Genomic DNA, 26,015 nt, shown 5'->3' with positions numbered 1-26,015 from the left:
CCCAGGGTGGGGGAATTCAAAATTAGTGGGTGTATTTTTAAGGTGAGAGGAGAAAGTTTTAAAAAGGACATGAGGGGCAACCTTTTTTTTGCACAGAGAGTAGTTTGTATGTAGAATGAACTGCCAGAGGAAATGGTGAATGCAGGTACAGTTACAACATTTAAAAGACATTTGGATAGGTACATGAATCGGAATGGTTTGGAGGGATATGAGCCAAACGCAGGCAAGTGGAACTAGTTTAGTTTTGGAACATGGTCAGCATGGACTAGTTAGAACGAAGGGTCTGTTTCCATGCTGAATGATTCTATTAGAGTCAAGGACAGGTTCTGTATTACCGTATTAATACTGTATTAAATGTATTACTGACTTTCACATTGTGTCATATCCCTACATAATTATCATTAATAGCTCGCCTTTGAATTATGGTCCATGGCTAAATAAAAAGGATACATTACTATTCTGTAAGTGGCTTTGACATTAGTGAACAGTCTTACTATGAATGAAAATATCTTTAAATGACTGCTTTCATACTTTTATATTCAAAATGAACAATCTTATAAAGGGGACAGAAGAGGCTCCATACTTGCTGTACAAACATCTGTCTGGTAAAATACTTTTCCATATTAAATGCAGTGACTCAGTTTTGACAAAATAGCCTTTTAAAATATCAAACTCATTTGAAAATTCACTTTAAGTGCTACAACTTAGATTTAGATGCCAGTGTAAATCAAGACATCAAAAGGCATTTAATGCTATCTTATTAGACTGCCTATTTAAATCATTTCAAACATTTATGGCTGGGAGAAAAGAAATGGTTACATCATTAAATACATGGTGTTCAAAAATGCAGCGAAAAAAAGTTATTGAAAGGGTTGCCATCTTTTTGAATTCAAGATGACACAAGAATGAAGTTACAAAGCATTTTAAAAACTTTTTTTTCTGTATTTTTAATTGAGCTCTGTTTTTGTGTTGGATTCACATGACGTGTCCACAGTAAAATAAGTTTCAGAATTGAATATCTCTTAGATATGAAGGTTACCAGCTTGCACAGTGCAGCTTTTAAAATAGCAAAAAAAACCTTCATCCATCTCTACAGTCAACATAATTTCCTTTGATCCAGAAACAAATCTGTGCATATTTCAGAGGAGTGATCCGAACAGCCACATTGTAATCCTGCTGCACACCATTCTTGTCCACCCACTGATGCCCTGAGAATATGCCAATCACTTTTCGCTCCCATTTCCGACTTTGCCTTTTCCACATTCGAATGTAAACGCCCGAACCACTAGCTCCTGGCTGAGCATCACAGTGCTGATAAAGGAGGTCATAGGTTTCATCTTTGACCAAGCAGAAACGATAAACAAGATCTCCTGGTCGGTCATTATCAAAACCAGAAAAGTGAATCCTACCGCCAGGCATCCTCCCCCGAGGTGGAGTAACTCCTATTTTCATAAAGGGTTTCTTGTGACGCTTTTTCAATTCTAATAGTGCATAGTCATAATCCATGCCGATTTCATTTGCTGAACCTTTGATCCATCCTTTTGGGACATGTGTCCGTTTTACTCGTATCCAATGGAGCCTAGGTTTTTCTGGAAAAAGCAAGTTGGTTTGGTTTGTGGCTTTTTGTTTCTGCTTAAAAAATCCAACTTTCATCCTTTGCGCACCCTTCACATAGTTCTTACCATCATGAATACAGTGGGCAGCAGTTAGAACATGCTTCTCAGCTACAAGAGTCCCAGTGCAGCCTGTGGAGATTTTCACTGATGTTGAGAAAGGATAGCTCAACAGAAAGTTTTTTGCTAAGATGCTGAATCTACCATCCAAGCCAAAGACCTGTCTTTTTGTTCTTCGACCATTGCTGTAGTGCTGTTTGTTTACCAAATCGACAGCATTGAAACTATAGATGTCTACATTTGTAAGGGTTCTGCTTCCATTGGAGTACAGAGTTTCATAAGACAAATATTCTTTTAGGTCTTCATATGTTGGTAGGGGTGCTCTTTTATGACACTCTAATTCACACGGAGAGGTTACTTCCAGCTTTGCTCTACCCTGAAAATGAGCTTTCTCCAGTGTCACGGTATCATGAGGCAAAACAGCAGGTATTCTTGTATTTCGCCATTCTGCCTCAAGCATCACTACATGCTTGATGGAACAAAGGAAAATGACTAGCACTGGCACTGTTACCATGGTGAATAGTGTTCTGCTGTTGAAAGAACACAGACTTAGGTTAGTGATGCTAATCATTTCATACGCTTATAATTTGAAAGGTTAGCTCTAAAAATTAACTCCTACATGATAACATTCATGAAATGCTAATCTGATAGTAGGGTAACACTACATTCTGCTGACTGATGTAAACGCAACAAATTCACTTTTAAGCACTGAGAAATATTTTACATAGAATTTCTGAAAAGCAGAATACTTGGATGCTGAAAATCTGAAATTAGATAAAATGCTGTGAATAGTCATTAGGCTATTGCAGCCTCTGTGGAAAGAAAAACAGAGTTAACATTTCAGATCTGTGTCTTATCATCAAACAGTGAAAAATTAGAAAATTAATAGATTTAAGTGAGAGTTGATGAGACAAGGAATAAAGGAAGGCCTGTGATAGGGAGAAAGACAGCACTTCCAGGGCTAAGGATGGTGATGGGACAAAGTTGTAAACAAAGAAACAAAAGATGTGCCTGGAGCAGGTGTACTGCTGCTGCTGACTAAACGCAAAAATAAGTAGAAAATTGCAAGGTGCAAAGAACATAAAACAAAATGGACGCTGAGATTATGGTTTGAAATTACTGAACTGTGTTGACCCTGGAAGGCTGTAAACTGCCCAGTTGAAAGATAAGATGCTGTTTCTTGAGCAACATTGGAATAGTGCAGTAGTCCAGGACAGAAATGTCAGTGCAACAGCAAAGTGGAGAATTAAAAAAATGGGCCACTAACAACATGGAGTCATGCTTGTCTAGTGGAAGGACGAGTTCCAAAAGCAGTCACCAAATTCACGTCTGTTCCCCCAGTGTAGAGGAGACTGCATTGTGAGCAATAATTAGAATAAGCTATGTGAGGTTGCTGACTTACTTGCCGAGCTGGCTTGTTCTCATTCAGACATTTCGTCACCATGCCAGGTGACATCATCAGTGAAGCCTCCGATGAAGCGATGTTATTCTACTCCACTTGGAAATTATACTGTTTGGTCTTTTAATGGTGAGTAGCGTCATTTCTTGTTTTGATCTGTACGGGTTTGTATATGGGGTCAAAATCTATGTGCTTGTTGATTGCATTACAGGTGGAGAACCATGCCTCTAGGAATTCCCATGCGTGTCTTTGTTTGGCTTGGGCTACTATGGTTACTTTGTCCCAGTTAAACTGATAGCCTTCATTGTCTGAGTTTACCGATATTAAGGTGAGCTTGTTGTGCCGTTTTGCTGCTAGCTGATGTTCATGATTCTGATGGCTAGTTTCCTTCCTGTCTGTCCGACGTAATGTTTGTGGCAGTTGTTGCATGGTATTTTGTAATGCAATCAACAAACACATAGAATTGGACCCTATATACAAACCTATACAGATCAAAACCGGAAATGACACTACTCACCACAACAGACCAAATAGCATAAATTCCAAGTGGAATAGAACAACATCAGAGGCTCCACTGATGATGTCATCTGGCCTGATGAAACGTCTGAACACGAACAAGCCAGCTCGGCGAGCAAGTCAACAACCTCATCCACAACCCGAGCTACACAGATCTTTGCCAAAACTTTAGAATAAGCTACATCAAAAAAAGTTCTTGGGAATTACTGCTTCACATGACAGGAGTGTTTGGGGCTTTGAACAGTGAGAGGCAGGAGGGAAAAGGTCAGGTGCTACATCTCCTGCGTTTGCAATGGAAGGTTACTGTGGGGAGGGCATTAGTATTGTGGATGTCTGAGAAGTAAACCAGGATATCATTGGAGGGAAGGGTGGAATGTTGAAAATAGAGGAGAGGGAAGATGTGTTTGGCAAGGATGTCATGCTGCAGGTGGCAGAAATGACAGAAAAGATCTACTGAATAGAGGCTAATAATGGCTGTTCGGTGATGACAACAGGAATCCTCTCCAGGAGGAGGGGAGGGGATAAGACAGAAATGTAAGAAATGTGGCAGACATGGACAAAGGCCCTGTCAAATACAGCAGCAGAGGAATTCTCTGTGAAGAAAGAACGTAGCCATCTCAGAAGTGCTGTGATGGAAAGCTGAATTATCAAAACCGATATGATGCAAGCCAGGACTACGCCCACTCTGCTGATTTTAACTTGATAAAACTGTGTTCCGGCAAGGTTGAGAGGATGAAAAATTTTCTTTCCAAGTTTATTACAAGATATTCTGCAAAAATGACAGACCTCTTTAAGTGGAAATGTGTTTTATTTATTTTCAAACTAATAAACTGCTCACTATAGTTAACTCATACACAGAACCATTTGAATATGTTCTTGTTTTGTAATATCACAAATTCCTAGTTTTAGGATTAGCCAGTATTCGGGTGGGTGTTTCAGACATTCGATATTTCAATAATAAACAAACAAAAGGCCTACTGTCTCTTCAAATGACTAACTGTAAACATAATAGCTATACAGTATGATGAGCTATGTCTTCTATACATTGTGTTGTCAACTAAAAGGACAAAAATACGAACAGAGTATTGTCTACTTAAAAAAAAATCCATTCATCATATGGAAAGTGACTTAAAAAATTTAGAAAACACACCAAAAAAGCATATCTTCTTAACATCATATCATCTTCATAGTTATCTAAAACTGACGAATGTATGCAACAGTCACTGTAAAAACATTTTTAAACACTTAAAAAAAACACTCAGCAGTAGCTTTAAATGATTAACAGCAACTGGGGGTGGTGTATTTAAAAATACAGATGTACCCATTCAACCACAAGCATTACACTGTCTGATGCTTCTGATGGTGCTACTGCCTGCTTTTTTTTAGCAAGGATGTAACATAAATGTTACGAACTACCATTTACCAAACAGAAGTCACCAATTTAGCTGATTATCTGGATTACTCCTTTTTTTTCTCCTTTCCACTTCTCTATTCATCTTTTGTATTACTCACTCTTGGGAGGACAGGCATTTCCTGACATCAACCTAGCTGAATGTACGAATAAAAAACAAATATTCTATGCTGCAGCTGGAATTCTGAAGTTAGTGGTTCAGATTGACGTAACTCCATCTGACTCACATTATCATCAACCAATCCAATGGTGTATGTAAATCATAAAGACCAACCTTCCACAAACATGCCCAGAACAGAATGCTGCAAGTATCTGTAAAATATCTATTCATTGAATCTTAGCTGATTTTATGTTCCTGATTTATCCAAGCACTACTTAAAATGGATTTTGTTGAACTCTGGTCAAAAGCATTGTTTGGCACCTATGCATCACCTTTACTTTGATGTTTATATCAAAATTTATCATACTAATGGAAATATTCACTATTGAAAGAACATATTGTATAGTAATAAATGCCAGGACACCTTAACTAAATTTCTCTATTTGTATACAATGTACATCACATGCAAAGTGCCTAAATTGTTTGTTTGGGAATCCAGGGTACAGCCATCTTGTTGTCATTAATGAAAAAAGCTGTGGTCTGATGACAAATGAGAAAAATTTGACAACATTTTAGCTGAAGCTTTTGCCAGCCTCCTTGGATCTCACTTTAACTGAAAATAATCTGTTTCAGTAATGTGAAATCAAACTTGTCAATATACTGACAACTGAGATGGTGGTACACAGTATGGTAAGTATTCTTGAAATCCATGCCAGGTAAATACCTAACTTATTTCATAGGCACAGAGGTAAGAAAAGAGGTGACAAGCACCCAAAATACTTGGTTTCTATCCTTTTAAGTTTGGAATAGGCCCAGAAATCCCTTATCAAATCACAGAGCAAATCTTCAGTAACATTTCCATGCCCAATGTATCAATATTAATGAAATAGGACAGGGCAATCTTGGCTTTCAATCTCAATTTCTCATTGTTAAGGATCAGGAGCTGGCATCAGCTATCATATCAGAGACTGAAGAGGCCTGACAACATGTCAAAGACCTTATATCAGTTGGAAATCTTTTCTTTGGGAGTGATCTCCAGATCTTATGCTCAATTGACCACTGTCAGAAAACAGAAAGTCCAGATGCCAGTGGCCTGTTTTACGGTCAGGACCTTTTCCCCTTCTGAAATGCCCTTCCAAGCTGCTAGCCTAACTCTGGTGCACAGCCAGTTACGTCAACACCAATAACCTCTGGTCTTTCTTCGGTCATCTTGGGAAGGAAATTTGATATCCTTACTTGGTCTGGACTACATATGACTCCAGATTCAAAGCAATGTAGTTCATTCTCAACTGCCCTCTCGGCAACTATGGATGAGCAATACGTGCTGACCTAAATACTAATGTAGCAAGTGGCATAATCATCAGAAAAAGATTTACCAGAGATAGAGAAACTTAGTTAACTGAATGGAGTTCAGGCAAAACATGAGATGGGATGAAGAATAATCAAGTTAGCTGTGGAAGTCTGCAAGCTTATGGACATTGTTGACAAGCAGTCCTTGATGTACTATGCAATACTCCATGTAAAATCCTCTCCTTTGGCTCAGATTTAAACATAAAAGATACAATGACAAAATGTAAAAGTTTATTTATATACTTTATTATGTTTAAGTGAAAGAAAAAAGCATTTTACGGCCACCATAAATCACTAACGTGCCTCTAAAATTATGTTGATAATATTTCTATGAATGTTTCAAAAACAAACTTGTTTTGCCTAGATTAACGCTAGATGAAATAATGTTCTCAGACTGCACAACTTCCTTTCGTATGGTTAAAATCCTTTAACTTATATTCAACCACCATTGCTGCATATCCCACACCTGTGTAATTTCAGATGGCACCAGTTATAGAGTCCAACCTGGTCACAGTTCCCTTCATAATGAGATTCATCTTAATCTCCATGGACTTTGATATCTTTATTTTCCATTTTGTGACCAGATGTATTTTTTCATTATTGGCACCTTCCAGCTCTTTAAGTTGTTAAAATTCATTATGGGAAATGTGGTTTGACTTGATTGTAATGAAATATTGCATAAAGGACTAGATTGCACAACTTTCTTGATAGGGCAATGAATCTTTACAGTATAAATGTACTTTGATACGCTCAGAAGCAGGGAGAATATTTTACATTCACTAGTACATCACTGACTGTGAATTCCACACATTTAACCACTTGCGCAGCTTACTTATGTCTGCAGCTCTTTTCATTTGAGGGTCTAATAAATTCTGGGAATAATTCTTAAAACAAACATTTTGTAGTGCAGTGGAATTACCACTTCAGGCAGTTAAGGAAACCAAATTCAGGTTGACATGAATCTCTTACTAAAAATGAATGAATCTACAAAAGAGGCTTTGGATGTCACTTACTGTAGTTAAATTACACCTTTTGGATTTCATAAAATCCATACAGTGCGGAAGTAGGCCATTCAACCAATTGAATCCACACTGACCCTCTGAAGAACATCCCGCCCAGACCCTATCCCTGTAACCCCACATTTTCCATGGCTAACCCAGCTAGACTACACATCCCTGGATGCTAGGGGCAATTTAGCATGGCCAATCCACTTAACCTGCACATCTTTGGACTGTAGGAGAAAACTCACGCAGACGCATGAAGAATGTGCAAACTCCACACAGATAGGCGCCTGAGGCTGGAATTGAACCTGGATCCCTGGCACTGCTAACTACTGAGCCACTGTGCTGCCCCAATGAATGAAACGATTTAACGAATGAAATAGCCTGAATGTAAAAGGTTGATATTAGTACATTTGTTCAAATCGTCGACAAAGTGAAAAGAAACAAAAGAGCCAAAAGTTAATTTAGAAATATTATATGTACATGGGACATCTAGTTTAAGAAAAGCCCTGCACAATTCGACAAGGAAATTCATTTGAGGTATGCTATGACTTCCATGTGGTTTATTAGTGGACATGTATTCATTTTTCATCTAAGCAATACTTTTCCCTTCCCATGGATGGCAGTAGTAGATAACAGATGGGAACATAAGTGACTACTGAGCCCAATCTGTTTTTAGATCTGCTGCAAATAGGTCAGGACACAGAAGATGATTTGAGTTTTAGGACAACTTCTGAGCTTGGGACTTTCTCTCCTTCTCTTCCTCTGCCTCTGGTATGTCCTTGCTGCAAAGAATAGTGCATCTTTTTTTATTTAGTTGTGCCAAGTGCAGTGATTTTCAATGAGCTTGTCTCATAACTTGCAATCTTCATGGTAGTTTTGACAATCATAAGCACACCCCAGACTCGAGCTCTACATTGAAGAAAAGCAAATATCACGTATTCTGGTTACATGATCAGCCGTTCCCATTTGCAACTGTCTCATTATGGTGTGAATGCTTGACTTGCCAGCTTGAATGAGCACCTCAGAGTCTGGTACTTTGTTCTGCCACCCAATCTTAAGAAACTTCTGAAGGCACCTCAACAGAAAGTGGTTGAGTTTCTTGACATGGCACCAAATCTTGCCTGCAAAGAGCACAGTGGACAGGACTATTGTCTATTGACTTTCAGTTTGAAAAGTAAACTTACTTCTCTTCATTCCTGATTGATGTTTGAAGTCTTGCCTGTGTCTCATTGTCAATGTTAGACAGCTCAAAAGTGGGCAACTAAGATAAGTGCACTTATCCTTTGCTGATGGATTCTGGTCATGGACTATAACCTGGGGCCTGATTGAGGGCCCTCCTGGAGTAAGCTGGTACATTACCTCCAATTATAAAACCCAAGTTGCAAACAGTGCAGAACAACTCCACATTACATTGCAGCTCCAGCTCTGAGCCAATAGCTGGTGCCCAGTAATTTGCAGAAGACAATCATAAGGCATGTCCTTCTCACAGGCATGCTAGTCACATGTTTTGGATTGGCTCACTCATATTGGTTCTCACCTTCAGATAGCTTTCACCCACATCTCCAAGTATTTGTTAGGGGAAGGTGGTGATACAGTGATGTGGTGGTTAATATCACTGGATTAGTAACCCAGAATCCCAGGCTAATGTTCTAGGGGCATAGGTTCAAATCCCACCACAGCATATAGTGAATTTGAATTCAATAAAAATCTGGAATAAATGATAACCATGGTTTAAAAAACAAGTGGTTCACTAATGTCTTTTAGGAAGGAATTCCATTGTCTGATCTGGCCTACATGTGACATCAGACGCGAAAAAATGTGGTTCACTCTTAACAGACCTGTGGGCTGTGATTTGCTCTCTGCCTTCACATAATATTAATAGGACATTTATTCTTCAGCAGTAGGTGTTTACTTCTTGTTGACATCAACTTAATTCACCTTACTTTACTTTTTATAATAAGCAAGTATTTTGACTATTGTGTTTGTTTGTATTGCATTTCATCTGCTTTAATTACTCATTTCCAGACTCCACGTAAAAATCTTTGAAAGTTCCATCCAAATCCTGCCTCTGACCATGATGCAAGGGCAATGCTGACTCATATAAACATTTACATTTAAAAAACCCAAAAATGCACACTTTTAAACATCTTTCAACTACACAATTTATAGATGTTTAATGTTAATAATTGTAGTCAGACTGCTATTTGTATTTATTCATATTAAACACAGCATTATACTGCAAAAGTTCACCTCATCATTTGCCCCAATCACAGAGGTGCTCTACTTCCCTGCCACATTAATTACTATTAACACGATTGGTTCTAGCTGCAACACATTCTTCAATTTCAATCCAGGGTAGGACCCCACACTGTAGGTAGCAATACAGTCCAAATATAGAGCCCAAAAATATACGAAACAAATGATTTCCACCTTCAGCACAAAGTGAGGTCATGAATGTAGCAACAACATTGGCAAGCGCAGTAGTAAGAACGTGAGAACAAGAGTCAACAATACAGACTGCTGAGTCTGCTCAGCTATTCAATATGATTAGGACTGACCCTTGGTTTCAACTGTACTTTCTCATCCATTCTTCATATTCCTTGATTTCCTGAGAGATCAAAAATATATCTCTCAGACTCAGATATATTCAATGTTGGAAATCTACAACCGTCTAGCATAGAGAATTTCAAAACATTAACAACCCTTTGGGTGAACAAATTTTTCATCTCTATACTAATTGTCCCTTCATAACTATGTACACTTCCATTAGGTGACTTTTTATTCCACTAAACTCCAAAGAATATAAGCTCAATTTATTCAACCTCTTATCATAGAACAGCCTACTCATCCGTGGGTTCAGTACAGTGAACCTTGTTACACAGGCTCCAATGCAATTATATTCTTCCTTAAGTATGGAGACCAAATCCCCATGGTATTTGAGCTCTGGTCTTACCAAATCTGTGAACTATTGTAGGAAGATTTCTTTATTCTTATACTCCAAAATTCTTGCAGTAAAACTCAATAATGCCATTTGCTTTCCCAATTGTTGATTGTGCCTGCTTGCTGACCATGTTCTTGGAATGAGTACGCCCACTCTGTCTGAACAGAAACAAGAACAAGTTTCACATCTTTTACAAAATATACTGCTTTTACTAGTTACAGCATGTCAGCTTGAAAATGTCCCATTTAATCCTTCATTTTGTTTCCTGTCTATTATCTATTCCTCAATTCATACCATCAGATTACTGCCAACTCCATGAGGCCCTTTTCATGTGTATGAATCTTTTATGTCGGCAAGTTATAAAATGCCTTTTGGAAACCAAATTTACTGCATACACTGTTTCTCTTCTTTCTACTCAAATAGTTACATCCTAAAAGAAAACTAAACTATCTGTCAAACAATTTCTCTTTCATAAAATTATGATGATTTGTTTTGATCATACTATGATTTTGCATTGTTAGGCTTCCTTAATAGCAGATGCCAGCATTTTCCGAACAACTGACGTCAAACTGACTGACTGAGGTTCATAATTTTCTCTCCCCATCCTTGTTACATTTTCTAACATCCAATCTGCTGGGGTTGTTCTAAAATCTTGAAACTTTTGGAAAATCATAAGCAGTGTATATATTATCTCTGCAGCCGAGACTTTCAGAGCACAAGGATATATTGTATTGGATTCAGGGGATTTATTAGATTTTAGTCACTTCAAGTTTCTCCAGTACTTTTTCTCGGCTGCTATTAATTACCTTAACTTCCTCACTCTTTTTACCCCCTAGGTTACACTTTATGTCCTGAAATGTAACTAATGTCTTCTACTTTAAAGGCAGAAACAAAATGTTTGTTCAATGGTCTTTACTATTTCCTAATGCCTCATGACAACACCTCCTGTCACTGCCTCTAATGGAGTGAAGTTTACTTTAGCTACTCTTGAATACATGACTCTGATGTCTAATTATATTGAATATACAGAGTTACTGAAACTTCAAATTCACTTCCATAATAGAGGTTTGGCATAAATTGCAGAGATTGTCACATTTTTCTTGCAGAAATATTGTGGGCTATTGGAAATATCTAATATCCCTGATGGTAGCGCTGTTTAAAAGTTGTCATAATAAATGTATGTATGAAACAGGGCTGTTACACTGTGTCTGCCCTACAACATAATGTGCAATGTCACACTTTTTCCCCAATCAAACCCCCTCCATATCTTAAAGCACCATCTTGGGAAAGTATTGAAAATCAAAAAGGGATTAATGAGATGTGGGAGAAAGAAATATGGGAAATTCTTGCTCCAGTCTGAATTCCATATGAGTTTCTGGAAATCACTGTGTGCCCACTCTAGTAATCCAGATGCCGGCGATAATGCTCTAGGGACAAGGGTTCAAAACTCACCGGGACAACTGATGGGATTTAAAGTCAATAACAAATTTGGAATATAAAATTGTTTCAGTACAAGTGACCATGAAGCTATCACCAATTATTGTAAAAAATTCATCTGGTTCACCAATGTCCTTTTAAAAAAAGAAATCTTCTGTACTTACCTGGTTGGGCCTACATGTGACTCTAGACCCACAGAAAAGTATGTGACTCTACAGTGATATTGGAAGGGAATGGTAACTGGGCAGTTCAGGAATGAAAAACAAGTACTGATCTCAGTAGCAAAACCCATATCCCATGAAAAAATAGAAGAGACACATCACCTGATACCATACCTGGCTTTCTTACATTATGATACCAACAACTCCTTTCACAACACTTACAACAAACATGCACTTGACTGTTTCAAAGTTAGATGACTATCAACTCAATAGACTGTATGCATAAACAGTGTCTGATCATTTCATTATTTTAAAGATCTCAAATCAAACTTCTCCAAAAGGACTGTATCTTTTCTGAAATAAAAGAAGTTTTGAGCCGATTGTGTTAACTGAAGGTCAGGCACATTAAAAAAAAATTATAACAGCTTGAATTGGTAGTTTTCCTCTGAACGTTCTCCTGGTTCACCAAGGCGACCTCAACTGGACAAAGTGTCCTAGAATAGACCTAACTGAGGCATAATAGATAGAATGCAAAAAACTGAAAGAACTGCAGATGCTGTAAATCAGAAACAAAAACAGAAATTGCTGGAAAAGCTCAGCCGGTCTGGCAGCATCTGTGGAGAGAAATCAGAGTTAACATTTCGAGTCAAGTGACCTTTCCTCAGAACTGATAGATAGAATGCATTTTGTTTTGTATCAAACTATCCATGCAATACATGCTTGATTTGTTTTTACTAGAGTCACTCTCATTTTGTTCACTCCCCCAATTCAAGAAACGCTTAAGTCTCTCTTTACAGTTTATGCTGATGTTTAATATAACTTGACAATTCTGGTTCATGTGAATTGTTTACCTCCTCTCCAGTGGTTCACTCATCTTCTCCTAGCTCTTAGTTTCTATTGGCAGTCTTTTACTGTTAGTTCAAGTTGTTGCTTTTCACTTCCTTCGACCTTAGTTTACGCTAACACATCTCATCTCTCCTGCTTACAAATCACTGACATATTTTCAGTTTTGCCCTCCAGGTTTCTTGATGGATCTGTCTGCCCTCTTCACGGCAGGCCTTTTCAATTTTCCTTTCCTGTTGGCACTGTCTTCTTGCCTATCCCCCTCTCTATTGCCTTTTTCTCCAGCTCCATGCCTGGTTCTCCAGGGTGTGAATGCTAAGTGGATGTGAATTCCTGTTTCTTAAATCTACTTACAGATATTCATACCCACTGCTGCATTTCATCTCTCAAAGGAGCAGGAGTGGAAATGGTTCTAAGGTATAAATTGAGAGCTTCACATGAAGTTTCAAAACGCACATCGTGTATGTCTATGACATATCCACATACTAGTGTTGACCTCTGGGTCACTTAGCTTATCTCCACTCCTACTGTCACTTAACAAGTGCCATTGGTTTTCTTTCTACACAAATGGAATTCATCAACTGTTCATGCAGAGGATAATCATTGACATGAACTGACTGAGCTGAACATGTCGTGATTACTCCATTACTTCAGGTACATCAAGATTTTATTGTGAATTTCAGAGATAGTAGGAACTGCAGATGCTGGAGAATCTGAGGTAACAAGGTGGAGAGCTGGATGAACACAGCAGTATCAAGCAGTATCAGAGGAGCAGGAAAGCTGACGTTTCGGGCCTAGACCCTTCTTCAGAAATGGGGGAGGGGAAGGGGATTCTGAAATAAATAGGGAGAGAGGGGGAGGCGGATAGAAGATGGGTAAAGGAGAAGATAGGTGAAGAGGAGACAGACAAGTCAAAGAGGTGGGGTTGGAGCCAGTAAAGGTGAGTGTAGGTGGGGAGTTAGGGCGGGAATAGGTCTGGGAGGTGCAGTTGTTTGTTGAAAACTGAGCGTAGGTGTTCCGCAAAGCGGTCCCCAAGCCTCCGCTTGGTTTCCCCGATGTAGAGGAGGCCACAACTGGAACATAGAACATAGAACATAGAACATTACAGCACAGTACAGGCCCTTCGGCCCTCGATGTTGCGCCGACCTGTGAAACCAATCTGAAGCCCATCTAACCTAAACTATTCCATTATCATCCATATGTTTATCCAATGACCATTTAAATGCCCTTAAAGTGGGTGAGTCTACTATTTTTGCAGGCAGGGCATTCCACGCCCTTACTACTCTCTGAGTAAAGAACCTACCTCTGACATCTGTCCAATATCTATCACCCCTCAATTTAAAGCTATGTCCCCTCGTGCTAGCCATCACCATCCGAGGAAAAAGGCTCCCACTGTCCACCCTATCTAATCCTCTGATCATCTTGTATGTCTCTATCAAGTCACCTCTTAACCTTCTTCTCTCTAACGAAAACAGCCTCAAGACCCTCAGCCTTTCCTCATAAGACCTTCCCTCCATACCAGGCCAACATCCTGGTAAATCTCCTCTGCACCCTTTCCAATGCTTCCACATCCTTCCTATAATGCGGTGACCAGAACTGTACGCAATACTCCAAGTGCGGCCGCACCAGAGTTTTGTACAGCTGCAACATGACCTCATGGCTCCGAAACTCAATCCCTCTACCAATAAAACCTAACATACTGTATGCCTTCTTAACAACGCTATCAACCTGGGTGGCAACTTTCAGTGATCTATGCACATGGACACCGAGATCTTTCTGCTCATCCACACCACCAAGAATCTTACCATTAGCCCAGTACTCTGTATTCCTGTTACTCCTTCCAAAGTGAATCACCTCACACTTTTCCGCATTAAACTCCATTTGCCACCTCTCAGCCCAGCTCTGCAGTTTATCTATGTCCCTCTGTAACCTGCAACATCCTTCCGCACTATCCACAACTCCACCGACTTTGGTGTCATCCGCAAATTTACTAACCCATCCTTCTACACCCTCATCCAGGTCATTTATAAAAATGACAAACAGCAGTGGCCCCAAAACAGATCCTTGAGGTACACCACTAGTAACTGAACTCCAGGATGAACATTTCCCATCAACCACCACCCTCTGTCTTCTTACAGCTAGCCAATTTCTGATCCAAACCGCTAAATCACCCTCAATCCCATGCCTCCGTATTTTCTGCAATAGCCTACCATGGGGAACCTTATCAAACGCTTTACTGAAATCCAAATACACCACATCAACCGCTTTACCCTCATCCACCTGTTTGGTCACCTTCTCGAAGAACTCAATAAGGTTTGTGAGGCACGACCTACCCTTCACAAAACCGTGTTGACTATCCCTAATCAAATTATTCCTTTCTAGATGATTATAAATCCTATCTCTTATAATCCTTTCCAACACTTTACCCACAACCGAAGTAAGGCTCACTGGTCTATAATTACCAGGGTTGTCTCTACTCCCCTTCTTGAACAAGGGGACAACATTTGCTAGTCTCCAGTCTTCTGGCACTATTCCTGAAGACAATGACGACATAAAGATCAAAGCCAAAGGCTCTGCAATCTCCTCTCTAGCTTCCCAGAGAATCCTAGGATAAATCCCATCCGGCCCAGGGGACTTATCTATTTTCACACCTTCCAGAATTGCTAACACCTCCTCCTTATGAACCTCAATCCCGTCTAGTCTAATAGACTGTACCTCAGTATTCTCCTCGACTACATTGTCTTTTTCCTGCGTGAATACTGACGAAAAATATTCATTTAGCACCTCTCCTATCTCTTCGGACTCCACGCACAACTTCCCACTACTGTCCTTGACCGGCCCCAATCTTACTCTAGTCATTCTTTTATTCCTGACATACCTATAGAAAGCTTTAGGGTTTTCCTTGATTCTGCCTGCTAAAGACTTCTCATGTCCCCTCCTGGCTCTTCTTAGCTCTCTCTTTAGGTCCTTCCTGGCTAACTTGTAACTGTCAAGCGCCCTAACTGAGCCTTCACGCCTCATCTCTACATAAGCCTCCTTCTTCCTCTTGACAAGAGATTCAACTTCTTTAGTAAACCACGGTTCCCTCGCTCGACCACTTCCTCCCTGCCTGACAGGTACATACTTCTCAAGGACACGCAGTAGCTGTTCCTTGAACAAGCTCCACATTTCAATTGTGCCCAGCCCCTGCAGTTTCCTTCTCCATCCTATGCATCCTAAATCTTGCCTCATCGCCTCATAATTGCCTTTCCCCAGCTATAACTCTTGCCCTGCGTTATATAACGATCCCTTTCCATCACTAAAGTAAACGTAACCGAATTGTGGTCACTATCACCAAAGTGCTCACCTACCTCCAAATCTAACACCTGGCCTGGTTCATTACCCAGTACCAAATCCAATGTGGCCTCGCCTCTTGTTGGCCTATCTACATACTGTGTCAGGAAACCCTCCTGCACACATTGGACAAAAACTGACCCATCTGAAGTACTCGAACTATAACTTTCCAAATATTGACTGGAAACGCTAAAGTCCCCCATAACAACTACCCTGTTACTTTCGCTCCTATCCAGAATCATCTTTGCAATCTTTTCCTCTACATCTCTGGAACTTTTCGGAGGCCTATAGAAAACTCCCAACAGGGTGACAGGGTACAGGGAACAGCGGATATCCTACGCCCAGTTCGCAACAAACTGCACCTCCCAGTCGCGAACCATTTCAACTTCCCCTCCCATTCCTTAGATGACATGTCCATCCTGGGCCTCCTGCAGTGCCACAACGACACCACCCGAAGGTTGCAGGAACTGCACCTCATATTCCGCTTGGGAACCCTGCAGCCCAATGGTATCAATGTGGACTTCACAAGCTTCAAAATCTCCCCTCCCCCTACCGCATTCCAAAACCAGCCCAGCTTGTCCCCGCCTCCCTAACCTGTCCTTCCTCCCACCTATCCCCTCCTCCCACCTCAAGCCCCACCCCCATTTCCTACCTACTAGCCTCATCCTGCCCCCTTGACCTGTCCGTCCTCCCTGGACTGACCTATCCCCTCCCTAACTCCCCACCTACACTCACCTTTACTGGCTCCAACTCCACTTCTTTGACTTGTCTGTCTCCTCTTCACCTATCTTCTCCTTTACCCATCTTCTATCTGCCTCCTCCTCTCTCCCTATTTATTTCAGAATCCCCTTCCCCTCCCCCATTTCTGAAGAAGGGTCTAGGCCCAAAACGTCAGCTTTCCTGCTCCTCTGATGCTGCTTGGCCTGCTGTGTTCATCCAGCTCTACACCTTGTTACCTTTTATTGTGAATTTCCCTGTTTTCCATCTTAATAGCAACTTTTCATAAGCAAGTTTATTGAACCCTTTCTGAAAATCAAGCCATGTCACTTGATTTTCCGTAACCCTCTGGAATGTGCCACCCTCAAAACTGTTAACTCTGTTGCTCAGGCAACATCTTGCTTCTGATGCCAAATTTGGCTTGTAATTTTCCCAATATACTCTTTGGAGAAAAAGTAGAACTGGTTACTGGTTGAGAAACCAAAGGTAAGGAATAGATTTTGCCAAGATTCTTTAACTGTGCCACTTTAACACACCACTTTTGGGTTCCCTGGTCATTCAGGGAGAGTAAGTGGGCTAATACACTCGATCTATAAAAGGAAGGATTTCGCTTTAAAAGGAACTCCAGCGGGGATTACCTTAGCTCAAATGGATGTAGACATTTAAAATTTCAGTTGCCACTGTATTGGAGTGGAGACCTGGGAAAGCTGCTTCCCCAGGTATTACATGTTTACCTGGAGGTCTGTTTGAGGGATCTGATGCATTTCAGTTAGGTGACCTTCCTCCAGAACCGAAGGAAGAGGACAGCCTCTCCAATGAAGCACATTTATCTGGCCCACTGGGAAGGAGATCCTATTCCAAAAGACTGCAGATGTCAGCAGTGACCTAGCCCAAGAGCCTGAGTCTCTTTAGCCACTGATGCTCAGATACGCTGAATGAACCTGTGGACATACATAGACGATTTTACCTGGCTGGATCTCAATGTCCTTCCCCTATGCCCATACAGAGGTTTGCAGCTGAGATGGCTGTGAGCATTGCTGATGTTGGACTTACTTCTCTTGCTCCTCCTCAATGGTTCAAGGTAGAGACAATAGTCAATCCCATGTTGTGGTGAAAACTGGAAGCATAGTAGTGCAGCTGAAGATCAGAAAAGTGTTATCCAGGTAAAGTACTTTCCAATGAGTCAGCAATCAATTGTCTAGCAGTGAAAGCATCTTCTCAGAGAAGTACTTTGAAAAGCATCCTCTCACCTGGTCATGGTTGGAGCTCTGATAAAAGGTTTCCCATCCTTATTGGTTTCACTGAAGAAGACTTTCCCACTGTGCACTTACCGCAGTGACTCAGACATGTATCTAACAGGTTGGGAAACAGATACGCTGGCCATTAAAACTAGAATCAAGAGTTAAAACAGTACTTAGTTCCCTATTATGTCAATTGACAATTGCACTCTGGGGGCTGAATCATCACTTATCTTCAAACTTGCCCGGGTGAAACCTGGAAGTGGCTGGGATGACGTTGGGATCGTGACCTGACAGGGGTTTTAAACTGCCTGAATGCTACTCAGACCAACCTCACCCTCCCTGGGAAAATCCCCCAACTCCCCAGCACTGCTGAACAGCTATTATACATGTAGTTCTCAGATATACTCATGACAACTGATTCTAACTATTTAAAAGTAAAATGATTTAAAGTACCAAAAGATGCATTTTTACATAGCATTTTTTTTAAAACAATCATATGTAATCTTGCCAAATGTGCTGCTGTGTATTACAGTTACCTTCCTCAGCAAACTTTGTGTGCGTGATTGATATTACAAGAAGCTTTGCATCATTTTCTCTCCATGTTTTAAGCAAACATTTTAGTTAAACTATCATAGGCATCAGGTACTTACTTGGATTACTGTATAAATAATCAAGGTAGAATAGAATTATAGCATACTTATGAAACTACTAAAACGTGTTGCAGCTTGTAGATTTCCGTTTGTTTTTATTCATTCTAAAACTGTATTAATATTTTATCAATAAAATATTAGAATACTTCAATTTCAAAAATAATTCTGTCTTGTACAGGATATAGTTGACTAAAATCTAAGGAATCTTTTGAATATTATATTAATAAATGGCCCGAATAAAAAGTTGCTTGCTTATGTAGTACATGCTATGGTATGCTGCCATTAATTAAAGAATAGTGTTCTACCACCACATCAATTCTCTCTAATATGAATGTTCTTCCATTCATTTCACAAATATCCTTGAGAAAAGGAAATCTGCTGTCCTTTCCCTTATATGGTCCAACCTCTATGTGATGCTCCAGATCCACAGTAATATGGTTGACTCTTGACTGTGCTCTGACGTAGTCTAGCAAGCCACTTAATAATATATAGTAGGGCAGCTCAGACCATCTTCGCAATGTCAATTCAAAATGAACTATGAATGCCGAACTTCCCACTGAAGCCTACATCCCACAAATAAGGGAAAGAAAAGGAGCAACTTCCAATCAAAGCTAAAGAATCTGCACTCATCTGTTTTTCTTTAGTGGGATGAATCTGTCAAAAAAATCTAGAATGAAACTAGTACAGAACAGTAAATCCTGGTTAAATCATCTAGTGTTGAGTGTCCAAATATAGCCAGCACAAATCAGGACTGATCTTCACAGATGTGTAACCCAAGTTTCGAAAGATATAAACAACTGTTCAATTGGTGAATCTGTCAAAAAATCTAAATTCCACCTGATATGCTTTGTTTAACCAAAATTTTTACAGAAAGATATCTTTTTTGTTCTGTAAATGGAGCTGCTTACTTGTACAAAGAGTGATTTTCCTTGGGGCCAAAACTGTGATAAGTAAAACTGGAACCACCCTGTACAATCCACCATGCCCATCAACTTTCTTGTCAACGAACCAGATCACCACCCCTTCCTTAACAGTACCTTCCAAACTCATGGCCTTGTCCTGGGAAGATAAGGGCAGCAAATGTATAAGCCACCACCTGAAATTCCCCTACAACATACACCATCCTGAATTGGAAAACCATCACCACTCCCTCGCAGTCAGTGAGTCACGCAACCTGAACTCTGTAGCAGCTTGTGGATGCATTTATACCAGATGGATTGTATCAGTTCAAGAAGGTAGCTGATCACCACCTTCATAAGGGCAAAAAGTAATAAATGCTGAATTTACCAGCAATGATCATATCCCACAAAAGTGAAATTTGTTCCCACTAAGTTTAAAGTTCTCAGCTTATTTAAGTTGGTTATACACACTCCACTCAGCCAGAAATGCACGAATTCAAGCTTCATTAAATAATATTATTTCATATTCCAGCTGATACTGTTATACTCTGGAATTGCTAACATTCAGTGGTTGGCCAATCAGCTGGATATCAAAGACCGCATGGTAAGTATAAGGATTTCCTGAACCTTCCCTTTACTGACACCATCAACAATTCATTAACTTTTTATTCTGCAGTGGGAGTATTCTAAGTTGCTCAGGAAAAGACAAAGAAACTTTTTGTTTCTTCTGTGCATTGGTTTTAAGCAACCCCAAAGGCATTTACAAATAACTTTATCCTGAAATCATTAAAATCAGGAACTTCAGCGAACAAGTAAAAGTGTGCATCAAGAACATAGCAGGGATAAAATTGAACTTTTATATTTGCCTTATTAAAGTTGTAAGTTTCTACTATAAAACAAAATTAATTCTTTTGATACATTTACTGAAAATTTGAATTCATAATTAAAGAATATCAATCCATAAACGTTAAATTTTTTCAGTTTGAAAATCTGTTCATTAAAGTTCTTCAGGGATATGGATTTACATGTTTATCTTAAATTGTATGATTCTTCTAGCATATGCTAAAAGGTTAACAAAAATCCCACACTCCTCCAAGCAGGCTGTTTTTTTTCTTTATACAGGTATCACATTGTGTTACCATCACAAGAGCAATGTCAACACAAAATCAGCCAACAGCAGTTCACAGTTACAATAAACAGTCTGGGGCCTGGTCAGTCAACTAGAGAATGTTGATTAAGTGCAGTTGGTCTTCTAGTCCTACACCTTCAAATCCAGTAACTATAAGGAACCAGACAGGCTCTGCTCTCTCCCCAGCATACTGCAGAGATAAGCGCCTCTCAAGTTTACTGAAAGGAATTCTTCTGAAAATGTGCTCTCATTACTGATATACAGAGACAGAATTAGCTCTGTGAGACAACCCTTAGCACCAGGAGTATGTAGGAAGAACAGCAGGATTTGCCTATTGCATTAATAGCTGATTCAAATAAGACTGGAGAAATGACCAGTGGAGAGAGGGGCTAAATGGATGGCAGTGAAAGGAATGAGCTAAGAGTGAATGTCAGTAAATGGGTGGATTGGGTGACAGTGAAAGGAGGGTGTTAATAGGAAGGAAATGGCTAGAATCAGAAGCGATTCTATAAGAGAAAGAGGTAGCAGTGGGAAATAGCCCTTTATCATAGAGAGAAGGGGGAATGGCAGCATTATCCTAGTAAGGGAGAGGGGTAAGTGCTAGAATGAACTCACAAAGCACACTACAGATAGGAGCTTGAATAGACAGAGTGGAATGGGAGTATTACCAGAAAAGGCTAGAGCAGATGGAGATTGCCAGCGTCAATTGATTGGTAGACAGGAGGTGGGGAGAGAGGGATGAGAGAGAAAAGAATGCCAGTACAAACCATGAGGATTGGAAGAGAAGCAAGGCTGTGTGGAAAGATAGGCAGTTGGATGTGTTGCAGTGTTTCTGCGAAGTTTGAATCATCATGAACTAAAGGGAGGGGTAGGGAGAAGCAGGCAGAGTGCAGGAAAATAACAGTCTGGATGGACTAGCAAAAATCCAAATGTCATTGTTTTCTTTTGCAACTAATTATTTATCAGTGAGGCACAAAGTGGCTGAAAATGAACAGAAAATGTATTTTGATACAGAACATATGTTCTTTTCAGAGAATTTGATTAATAAATCCACCAATTACACAACTCCATTACTTGGATTTCACGATTAACCTCTTACGAACTTTTTCTCCCTTTCCAATATAGGTGAAAGAATGTTTTTCAAGTCATGTTTTTCATGCCAGCATAACCGTGATTCCACGTGTCTGGCTGGTTTTGGATTGACAGCTTTTGGGAAGCTCTGTCAGTGTGATGGATGCAACTGATCAGCTTTTCATAGAATCACAGAATCCCTACAGGGTGGAAACAGGCCCTTCGGCCCAACAAGTCCACACCGACCCTCAGAGCATCCCGTCCCCCTATAACTCACCATATCTACACATCCCTCAACACTATGGGCAATTTTCCATGGCCAATCCACCTAGCCTGCACATCTTTGGACTGTGATAGGAAACCGGAGCACCCAGAGGAAACCCATGCAGACAGTCTGCTGATGGTGGAACTGAACCCAGGTCCCTGGCACTATGAGGCAGCAGTGCTAACCGCTGAGCCATCGTGCCGCCCCAAGTGTTAGTATTATGAGTTGACAGGAATCTGTTGAACAACTTTACTTTTCCAGGCACCACTCAATTTGTTCCTCTCCTCAGTTCATCTTGTAGAAAGAAGCAGCATATAATTACAACATTCAGTCAACCTGCTTGTGCTGAGCAAAAACAAAGTTGCTGGAAAAGCTCAGCAGGTCTGGCAGCATCTGTGGAGGAGAAAACAGAGTTAACGTTTCGGGTCCGGTGACCCTTCCTCAGCTTGTGCTGAGGACTATCCAATTATTCCATTCCTCTGGAGTTCAGTAACTATAGTTGCCTGTAATCTACCTATTCAGAAATGTTGTCACACACCTCTAAAGCAAATGGGACTTGAATTCAGTCCTTCTGGCTCAGAGATAGGGACACTACCACTGTGGCACAAGACAGGAGTTCAGCAACCCAAATCCTTAAGTATAAACACAATTTCCTTTTGAAAGTGACTACTGAATCTGTTCCCACCACCCTCAGGTACAAACATCCCAGACCATGACAATACACTGTGGACAAAAAGGTTTCCACATTTCCCCTTAGCCTTTTTTGGGGGAATTTCTTGATCAGTTTGCTGTGTCCTCGGGTAACTGATCCGTTGCTATTGGAAACGGTTTCTCCTTCTCTATACTATCCAACCCTGTGCAACTCGGAACAGCTCTTATTCAAATCTCCAAATCTGTTTTCCTCAGAGGACAGAACTACACCTTGCCACCGAGTTAATGCAAAGGAAACAGTAATGATGATTTATGACAAATGGTAAAGACGGTTTGGCCTGTCCGGACTAAAGCCAGATCCAGCTGCTGGGATGTCTGACCATCAGGAAACCTGGGTAACCACAACAAACCAGCTCTGTAGCATGTCTGATCTCTCAGGATCAAAATCCGAAACCACTCAGAGCTGTGGGAGCTCCTAAAAAAGCGTTTTTTTTTGTAGTCTTCGACACTTAAACTCGACTGTAATCATTCTAAACGCAAAGGAAGTCATCGTCCTGGAAACAATGAAAACTGGTTTGAAAGCTGACTAAACCTTCCACTGATCAAACAGCGACTGGGAAAAGTCGAATAGCTCTCGTGGTATTATGCTCATCGCGCTCGGAAAACTTGTTCTCATTACCATTCTGGCGCGGAAACCCTTCAACGGGCGAGTGAGTTCCACCAGCTCCTGGTCGGGCTGTGTCAATCCCCACCGGCTAGGATCTGGCCTGAAGCGGCCCCCTGCCGCGGTCTCCTGACAGCCAGGTCACCAAACAGGTTTCACCCAGGCTCACAGTTGGAGGAAGAAGGGTGAAAATGGTCTATCGGAGACTCACAAAAGTGGCTGAAGAAAAATAAATGGTCTGAAAGGAGATCTCCCGCAGCTCGGGATCAAGGTGTTGCCTTAAATCTTACTTGCATTCAAATAATCTTACCCACCGCAGAGTGACGCCCTGACACTGTGTGAGAAGAGAATATGACCACGGTGCGGGTTAATGTGCTCTCCTTCCCCTGCACCAAACACACCTCAGTGAAGCATAACTGGGCTATTGTGGCCATGATTAATTACCAGCCAGATTAAACAGCACACACAGCAAATGTATACAGTCAAAACACAACGCTGAACCTCGCCTCTCAGCCTGTCTCACCTCAAACAACAGGCATCAGACCTCAGGAATGGAAACGGCTACAGTTCAAAATTGCAACCAAAAGTTGTTTCAATCTGACGACGAAATAATCAAACTACCGAACATGACATATTTGAGCACCTGGCCATTCTCGCTTGCAAATTATGGAAGTTATTTTTATACACATTTTTGACTTGGTTGAGAATTCACTCTCTTTATCTTTTCTATGATCTCTCAGGATTAGCTTATTCCGGAGGTATCGGTTTAAATAAACCATTTGTTGTTAATAGCAACTCTACTACAAGCGCATTCCCGCACACAACTCTCGAACTGATACAATGAAATATTCATGCGAAAACTAAAAGGCTGAAACAGCCGTACATAAGATACCTGAGCTCGCTTTTCAAACAACCTGATCCCACTTTCAGTGATGTGGCTTTTGTTCAGACTCCGGCAGGTGTACAGACTTTCATTCTTTCTCTCCTTTGAGACTTACGCTGAGGATGTTTAGCCCTCTTCCTGTACAACTGGGGATCCGGTTGGTTTCTCCCCCGTAAATATGAGCTCTTTACTCCCAGGCTGGAGAGATGTTTGTTTTTGTGTAGCTATGAGAACTGCTCCAGATAGCTGTGTGCCTCCCTTTTAGCCTCTGCTCATCAAACCCTTAGCACAAGTTCCTGGGAAAGTTTTTTTTCCCTGAACTTTCTCTAATTCTCGCTGTGCTGGATGTTCGCTCATCACGTGGGTCCGACGTTCACATCAGCCCAGCTCTTATCGCCCCCTTCCCTCTCCCAATCAAATAACGCCAGAGCGTCAATTATTATAACCTTTCAAAGTTAACCACTGCCAGTTACTCTTTAACCAAGTGCTTTGATACGATTATGAGTCTCGGTTGGGCTGAGGAGAAGGTAAAGTGAAGAACTGTCTTCAGGCTTACGCCTCGCAGTAATAATTATTTACTGGACAGTGACGTTAATACTATGATGCATGGCAATTATACATATTCAGGACTCTAATTTAGAGTTCCATTAGGTAAGGACTAATCTATCCTCTTCACCTGTCCATGTCCATGGGAGTCCTTCAGTCTGGATTGTTGTTGGTGGCTTCTAGAGAGTGCTGTGTGTTCTAACTCTGCCCACACTGCTTTGTATATATTCAGTGATATGCCAGAGCATCATCACACAGTTGTTTCAGGGTCCTGAAGCCCTTAACAACATTGTCAGTTTTAGTGAAATTAAAAAGGCTGACCGAAAACTTCATCGGACACTTGGATGGATTAGTTTCTAGTACCTGCAGCATCACAACTTGTTTGCAGATCTAGTGAACCATAAAATAGTGCAACCCCTGATAGTTTGACAACAGCACTGAAGATTGCTCAAATGGACGTTCTGCATGCTGACCTTCATCTGTCAAAATTTCTATCATAGAACTTCTAAAGTCAAAAGTGTCAACACAGTTGAGAACATCTGAAATATCTGAAGTACAGTGCTAGTGACTAATGGAGAGAGAGAGAGCACAGCTACCCAGGCCAGGTGATCTCAGATCATGGGATTGTACTGAATCAGACTGATTTTGTGAAAACATGCAAGTACAGTTTGCTCCTGCTCTAGCACAAAGCAAAATCCATGAGATCAAGCTGCGCTAAAATCTAATCCAATAAAATTACTATTCTGGTAACTTCTTTTTACAATATTTGAAGTCTGTTTGTGTAGACAACTAAATTTGACCAAAGAGATAGTAGGAACCGCCAATGCTGGAGTCTGAGATAACAGGTTGTAGAGCTGGATGAACACAACAGGCCAGGCAGCATCACAGGAGCAGGAAAGCTAACGTTTCAGGTCTGGAATCTTCTTCAGAAATGGGGGAGAGGAAGGGGGCTCTGAAATAAATAGAGAGAGGGAGAGGCGGTGATAGAAGGTGGATAGTGGAGCAGATAGGTGGAGAGAAGACGGGCAGGTCAAGGAGGCGGGGATGAAGCTAGTAGAGGTGAGTGTAGGTAGGAAGTGGGGGTAGGGGTTGGTCAGTGAGGTAGGAGGAGCAGATACGTGAGGACAAGGG

General features: G+C 40.7%; 1 protein-coding gene across 1 annotated transcript; it reads right to left on the bottom strand.

Moving 5' to 3' along the window:
• Nucleotides 1-209: 209 nt before the first annotated feature.
• Nucleotides 210-24,695, bottom strand: LOC109931076 (serine protease 23). Its single transcript, XM_020530418.2, has 2 exons — nucleotides 24,348-24,695; nucleotides 210-2,203 (listed from the first exon to the last, which is right to left on the bottom strand). The coding sequence occupies exon 2, from the start codon at nucleotides 2,185-2,187 to the stop codon at nucleotides 1,081-1,083; it is 1,107 nt and encodes a 368-aa protein (XP_020386007.1). The 5' UTR covers nucleotides 2,188-2,203; nucleotides 24,348-24,695; the 3' UTR covers nucleotides 210-1,080.
• Between the last annotated feature and the right edge of the window lie 1,320 nt (nucleotides 24,696-26,015).

Source organism: Rhincodon typus, chromosome 6 (assembly GCF_021869965.1).
Source record: "Rhincodon typus isolate 14 chromosome 6, sRhiTyp1.1, whole genome shotgun sequence".
Lineage (NCBI taxonomy): Eukaryota > Metazoa > Chordata > Chondrichthyes > Orectolobiformes > Rhincodontidae > Rhincodon > Rhincodon typus.
This window is presented reverse-complemented; position numbering and strand designations above follow the sequence as displayed.

Excerpts from the sequence above, each read along its gene's own strand:
- LOC109931076 (XM_020530418.2), bottom strand. The coding sequence starts at position 2,187 with ATGGTAACAGTGCCAGTGCTAGTCATTTTCCTTTGTTCCATCAAGCAT.